Source organism: Peromyscus leucopus, chromosome 8a, assembly GCF_004664715.2.
Source record: "Peromyscus leucopus breed LL Stock chromosome 8a, UCI_PerLeu_2.1, whole genome shotgun sequence".
Taxonomy (NCBI): Eukaryota; Metazoa; Chordata; class Mammalia; order Rodentia; family Cricetidae; genus Peromyscus; species Peromyscus leucopus.
The window spans coordinates 8,433,211-8,440,357 of record NC_051085.1 but is presented as its reverse complement, the minus strand read 5'-3'; the positions used below and the strand labels follow the sequence as shown (position 1 = coordinate 8,440,357).

Sequence of the window (7,147 nt, the reverse complement as noted above, 5' to 3'; positions counted from 1 at the left end):
TGAGCATTTAGGTTTTATTAATTAAGGTCAAGGTGATGACGGCAATACCAGCTGGGAGCCTTTTGCCCAGAGATAAATTTGTCCCTCTGCATTTCTGCAAGGCAGCGGGGAGGTGTGTGTTTGGAGCTAAATTAATTTGATTTACATCATGCCATGGTAACTTCTGTTCCCTCTCTCCCTGCTGTCAGATGTCTTAGCTGGCTTTTTCCCTTTCCTTCTCCCCCACACATTTCATAACACCGAGAGAAAGCACGGATTGGCTTCAGGCAGAATTTAGAAACCGAATAACTCTAATTTGATTCTTCTGCATGGAGTGCTATTCTCTCTCTCTCTCCCTCCTTCCTTGAGGGAGAGAAGTTGTAAACTCGAGCATAAGTATGCTTTATTTTTATATCATGCTTAATGGCACAGAGCTGCTTGACATAACTTTTTCTTTGGTGCAAAACCTGGCAGCTCACCTTTCCTCCTCCACTGTATCTAATAGTAACGTCGGCAAATGAAATCAGAGCCCGAGCCCCCAGGAATGTGCTCTTGCTGGCTCTGTGGCTGTCCCCTGCACGAGGTTTTACAGGCCTGTCATACCTAGTGACATCCAGCCCGGCAGTGGGGGCCTGGGCTGCGCGCGTCTAGCCCACCGCCCATCGCTCTTCCTGCTGGGCAGGATAAGGTTACGCCGGAGCCTCCTCTGTCGCAGGGAGGAAGGCGGGCCGACACCCGTCCCGCTAGGGAGTTGCCACAGTTGGCAGCCCGGGGCCAGTGGGGACGCTTCTCTGCAGGCGGCCTGGAGCTGAGGGTGGGGACCCAGAGCGCAGCCTGAGGCCGGGGTCCCCGTCATGGCCACGGCCAGGCCTCCCGGGCGCGGCTGCGGAGCCCTGCCTCGGTGGCTGCTCGGTGCTGCGCTGTTGCTGGGCCTGCGGCTCTGCATGGAGTTGCACCGCGCCGGCTCCGGATCCCCGGGCCGCAGCGATCCCCCGGGGCCGCCCCGGCCGCACCTGCTGCCCGCCCCCGGCCCTCCGCGCGGCGCCAGAAGGAGGCAGGTGACCTACGTGCGCAGCGGGCGCCGTGCATTGCCCCGGGGTGGCGGGAGCACGACGCTGGAGCCGAGCTGTTGCACCCCACGCGAGCTTCCCCGCAGGAAGGTCAGTTGCAAATTGTGCAGACCTGGACTTGAGTGTTGGGACGGCACCCAGATGGCGCTGGGGAGCCTTCTGCTCAGGCCGGCGGACCTGCCCACTGGGACCTCCAGACTCTTCCACCTCCTTCTAACTGTGCTCTCCCTGGAACTTTCTCTAGTCTCTTCAATGCCCCTACCGACTGAAGTGGAATTGAGCCGAGTTCATTTACACTCAACCACCGTTTGCTGAGCGCCCGCTGTGGCAGGCCTCCATCTAGGAACACAGCTCCGAGCAACCATACCCATTTCAGTGAGGGAGGGGGCGCTGAATGGCAGGAAGAGAAAGCAAAGGAGGCATGGTCGTGTTTTCCCTACCCAGGCCTGGACGAGGCCGGTAGGTAGACGTTGTGAATGGCTCTTCCACTAGGTCCAGGTGATGGTCCCACCGGTCCCGCGTCGGGACTGGTACAGGGTGAGAAGACAAGCCCCCAGTACCACTTAGTGAGAAAATAATTGCATCCTCCAGGACCAGACCTAGGTTTGTCTTCCGTTCGTCCGCTGGCTAGGCTCTTCCTTGCCTCATTAGCTTCTTGCCTCACACTTCATTGAGTAGGTCAATTTTAACCTCTGGTTGTTAAAGCCTGGGCTTCCCGCCTTCTTTGGGGAGCTCATCATTTACATGGTACTTAAGAGTGAAAAGATTAGGAACTGAATGTCTGAGCTTGCCAAATCCTTATACCCATCGCTGCTGCCCCCTCTCCAATCCTAAGACCCTCCCCCATCCTTCCGGTGCTTCCCTCCCCCACTTCCTCTACTTGCCTTGCCCCCAGTCTCCCCACACAACTGTAGTGACTGCATGGGCTACCCTGTCATCTTCTGGGATAAACACAGCTCCGGTTTCTGTCTCTGAAATGTGCCTCCTGTGCAAGGACTTAGCTAGTTACTCTAAAAGATCCACTTCCTTCTCACGCTGCCCATGCCGTTGTTCCCATGATGCCGTGTTAAGCATTCAAAAGTCTTGCCAAGGGCTTACACTGGATGCTGGGTCAAATGCTCCGAGCACAAACGGAATTCAAAGTGGTCGGGGGCCTCGGCAAAGGAGTTCGATTTGATGCAGGCCTTGAACCCGTGCAGGAGATCAGAAGGAGAACAAAGGGGCCGTTTGGAGTCTGGCTTCCTTTGTCCCTCTGCGGATGTCCTCAGACACTCTGTCTCTGATAGGCTTCCCCCTTTCAGAACCGTTCTCCACACCTGTTGTCTCTGCTGTTCCAGGAGTCCTCCGCTCTTGTCTCCACAGTCATTGGTACCTGGAGCCTGCTTGACCATGTCAAGGTTTGGAATGCATAGACCCAGAGGGTCGCTCAGGGGTGTGTGGGGGGAGTTCACCTTTATCCCCTGTAGGAGGTTGAAGCAGAGATCCAGTCTCAAAATGGTGGTAGATGTGGAGGCGGCAAGAAATGGAGGGAGGAAATGAGTGTGTTTGCAAGGTCCATGGAGAAGCAGGTGGATTCTGTTTGCCTTTGTTGGATTATAGAAAGGAAGTTCTGACTCCAGGTAACTATTACAGATCCTTTAGACAGTCAGCTGGAAATGTCAAATACACAGTCAGGCATGCTGAATCTGGGGCCTCGAGGCAGTGTCCAGGCTGAAGTAGTGATCTGGGGTCATTGCATGCAAGTGGCATTAAAACTATGAGATAGTGTGAGGTCAACTGGGGGTGAGTTACTGAATGAACGCTGGCATTCAGTCATTATAATTAAATTAAAAATAAAATGAAAGGGAAATGTTAACATGGTGTCTAGCATGTTATAAACACAATGTAACAGCCTTTATTTTCTCTAAGTTGTCCGGGGTCTTCAGCCTTAGCTGTTCCTCAACTATGAACTATCACAGCTTATTTGCATAAATTTGCCGTATCCCGGGTCCTGTTCTGTGTGGGTCCTGTTCTGTGTGGCCCCATCCTGCATCTTGCCAGTCTTCTTCCCTTTCCTACTTCAAACATTCAGGTGAAGGCTCATTTCTATCCATGACCATTCAGATCAAAGTTCATTGAGAATCTTTCATTTCCATGCTGATCTCCCTGTAGTCCACAGTGGTAACAGCAAAGCCTTCTGGGAGTTTGAGTTGCTTGGTTCATTTGGAGACCTGAGAATCCATCTCAGTTTGAATGTTTTGTCTATACAAAGTTTTCTCAACTGGGAGGAATTTCATCCCCCACAGTGACCCTAGTAAACTCCAGAGACACTAACATGAGAAAGATGAATACTGTTATGTCTTGAGTTTCTCATGGGTGATTATAAATAAATGTCTTTGGTTAAGCTATGTAAGAAGTAAAGCTTATCACTATTGTAAAACTAGTAAGTTATTAGCCTCCTGTGGAAACGATTTCCTTAGATTACCTTCTCCATAGTCATTTACTTGTTTTAGGAATGTGTATCTCATCTCACCAACTTCCTAGACAGGATTCTGGATTGGTTTCATTCCACTAGCCTTTCACAACTGAGCTATTCCTCAAAGCTGGACAGGCCAGTTATTTAATCTGTTTTCTGACCTCTGGGGATGGAGTTCACCATCTTACATGCCTCTGGGGATAAACCTTGTTCCTTTTGAGCTTAACAAGAAATGGTATAATTCAAGAGTTTGGAAGCTACCTGCTGAACTTCCGTGTTTTTTGTTAATTTAGTGGCTTGAGAATACTGATCAACAGTTTCACAAGGTTCTTGGTAAACGGGGAGTTGCAGTCCACTCTGTGGGCGCCTTTCTGGGTGGTGAGTCTGCACGGAATACTCACTGGGTTGCACAGTGATTCTTGCCACCAAGCTTCCTTTGCAGGAGCGAGAGGTGTAAACATTCAACAACTATAGTGCCACCTTAATCAGAGCTTATGCTACTTTTAAAGGAAAGAAGAGGGAGGAGGGAGAGAGAGAGAGAGAGAGAGGAGAGAGAGAGAGAGAGAGAGAGAGAGAGAGAGAGAGAGAGAGAGGAGAGACAGATAGAAACACACAGAGAGAAGACATAGTTCTCCTGTAATCCGCTCCCTCTTCCTGTATTGCCCTTTACCAAGCTGTATAGAACAAACTCTAAATGTGAAGTCCTCTTGCACATCAGGACTTCTAATCTTTGAGCACTGGGAGACAAGAATGGATGGCAAGGGGGTGGATGAGCACTGCTTTTTTTGATAGTGACGATCTTGGAACCTATCTATTTCTGTACATTACAGACTCTGAGCATCTCATCAGCGCTCCTAACCTCGAAACTTTGCATAGCACGCCCTCATCAAAACATCCCTGACGTCCCTTTCTTTACTTTCTGTTTCCTGTGTGTTGCTGGTTTTTTTGTTGTTATTTTCTTTCTTAAGTAGGCATTTGTGATTCCTGTGGGCGAAGTTCTTGGGGGATTTGTTTACAGAGGATTAGATGTGGTTTCTGTGACTTAGGCTTCTTATGAACTAGGGTGTGTGTGGTACCCCTCAGAGGTTGGCCGCCCATCTACGAGGAAGCCGCTCTTTAACATCTAGGCCTTGCTTGTTCAGGAAGACATTTAACTTAGGACCAGGCTTCCAGGAGAAATGTCATTTCAGAGCGATGTCACTTGACATTTAAATATGCTGGCAAGCAAAGTGACTTCTGAGTCACCGAGCTACAGAACCCAGCAATGTGCTGCTGTCTTGGCTGCTGAGTTACAGATCCTTTGGAACACTCGGTGTGTGTGTGTGTGTGTGTGTGTGTGTGTGTGTGTGTGTGTGTGTGTAGGGGAGGGACTGTTTCCTCTTATGAGAAACCATATGGCAAGTGTGGGCTTACTTCTTGTCTCCTCTTAGTTTTCTAATTCTGTAGCTGTCAGTGAAAAGATGGGGAGGTCCCCCTCTGGTCTACCCAATCACCTTGAGAGCCCTTATCGTTTTCGGACTCCTTGAAGGGTAGCTTGGGTCCTCTGTGACACCAAGAGAAGGCACAGTCCTCCTGTAATTCACCCCTCTTCCTGTATCCCCCCTTTTTTTTACCAAGCTATATAGAACGAACTCTGGATATGGAGTTCTCTTGCAATATGGAGCTCTAATCTTTGAGCACTGGGGGATGAGGACAGATGACAGGTGGTGGGTAAGCGCCAGCTCTTTCCATTGTGACAATCTTCGAACTCAGCAGTCATGTCCAGCCTCTTTGGTTTTGCATATGTACCCATACTTCTGACGCACAGGGAGCAGCGTGAATCAGCCCTCTCCCACCGCCCAGGAAGCTGAACATTTTCATTTGAAACAAAGTCAGCAGAGGGTGTTTGAATGAGCTCCAGCAGCATGTGGGTGTGAAATAACAGTTGCTTAGTTTCGTTTCAGAAAGCGGGTTTTTATTACAATTTTGATATGCCTTCAGTGGGGGACCAGGGCTCTGCTTCCACCCCAATCCTGCAGTTAGTTTCTTGGAGAGTGTTCTGTGGGCAGAGGGCTGCTAATGGAGGCTCTATTGTTTTTCAACAACCAGGGGTGGAGATATTAGGTTTTGGTGTATAATTTGTGCGGTCCATTTTCTCTAAGGAGAAAAATGACCTGCCAGTTTTCTCGAATAGAATTGGATTTCCTTTTTCAGTCTGTGAAGAGAATCAGGGCCTCATAGTTAAACGGGAGACTGTCAAGGGTGGAGGGCCCTTGAGTCTTTCCATCTGTTCAATGATAGCTTTGCGGGCCTTCTGTTTCCGAGAAGTTGGCTTCTTTGTTCTGTGATACAGGGGAGGTAACAGGAACCTGCCTCATTTACCGTGAGACAAGTCTCAGCATAGCAGTCTGCCAGCAGTGATAAGCGTCTTTTCAAGCAGCACCTGGGTCCCTTGGACATGTCGCAGTGGACCCATTAGGGTCCTGTGGAGGTTTCTGGAAAAGGAGGGTGGGAAAATTTGCTCTCTAACAAGCATTTTTATCCTACTCAAGTGACTGAAGGAAAATTGAGTTTTAGAAGCCTCACAATCTAGGGGCATACATAATTTAAACGGCAAGCGAGGCTGTTAGTTACTCAGGAGGTAAAACTAGCCAATAAATTTGAATCACATAGAATTTTTTTTTCTAGTGGTGGGAATTGAACTCAGAGTTCATACATTATAGGCAAGTGCCCTACTACTGAGCCCTGCCTACACCCTCATAAGTGTCTTTAGATGAGGAATCCAGTGGGTCCAGCACTGAGGCCCACCTATATCCCAACGTCAGCATCTTTAGACGGGGTACCCTTTAGGATCCGACTTAACATTCTCTCTTTCACTTTACCTTTATAATCTCAGAAAGCATTTGAAGTTACAACCCTGAGCCAAAGACTTTCAAAAGGGGCCGTTGTTTTTCCTAAAGAGTGACAAGCAAAGTTAATACTTGTCAGCTCAATGACAGTATGGCGTATCCCTACCATACACAACAAATGAAAAGTCCCTTCGTACTGTTGTTTTTGAGAAAAATGATGTGATGGTTCACCTTCAGAGTCAACTTGACTGGATTTCGAGTTATGTAGGAGACACAGTGGGCCATATCTGTAAGGCATTGCCACAGGGGATTTATTGAGGTGAGAAGACCCACTCTGAATGTGGGGAGGCATCATCTCATAGGCTGGGAACTGAGAAAACCAGACAAGTCAAGCACACTAATTACCTTTTTGTTGCTCTGATAAAACGCCACGACCAAGGCAGTTCTGGAGGGTAAGAGTCCATCTCGGAAGGGAGGCCATTGCAGTAACAGAGACATGGTGGCTGGAGGAGAATGCTGGGAACCTAACCTTCCCCAAACAGCACCACCCACTGGAGACCAAGGCTTTGAATGCCCAAGACTCTGTTTCCTGATCCTGATAATCAGAGATGAGAGCAGTTCCAAGTGCATGATCCTGTCACCATAAACACCTCCTTGCCATCCCTTCCTCTATGCTTTCCTCACCACAATGGGTGATACCTACAAAGGATGGTACCCAAGAAATCCGTACTCACCATGGGTGGTACCCATGATGATGGATGGTACCTATGATGGATGACACCCATAATGGATGGTACCCTCTGAAGCCATGAGCC

The 7,147-nt window shown here is 49.0% G+C and overlaps 1 protein-coding gene across 1 annotated transcript in view; it reads left to right on the top strand.

The window, feature by feature from the left end:
* Positions 1 to 305: 305 nt before the first annotated feature.
* The window catches only part of Mettl24 (methyltransferase like 24), a 106,570-nt gene continuing 99,728 nt past the window's right edge, over positions 306 to 7,147 (top strand). Inside the window, exon 1 of the mRNA XM_028890235.2 lies at positions 306 to 1,139. Coding sequence (XP_028746068.2) covers positions 834 to 1,139 — 306 coding nt within the window. The 5' untranslated portion in view covers positions 306 to 833. The remainder of the gene's footprint in view (positions 1,140 to 7,147) is intronic.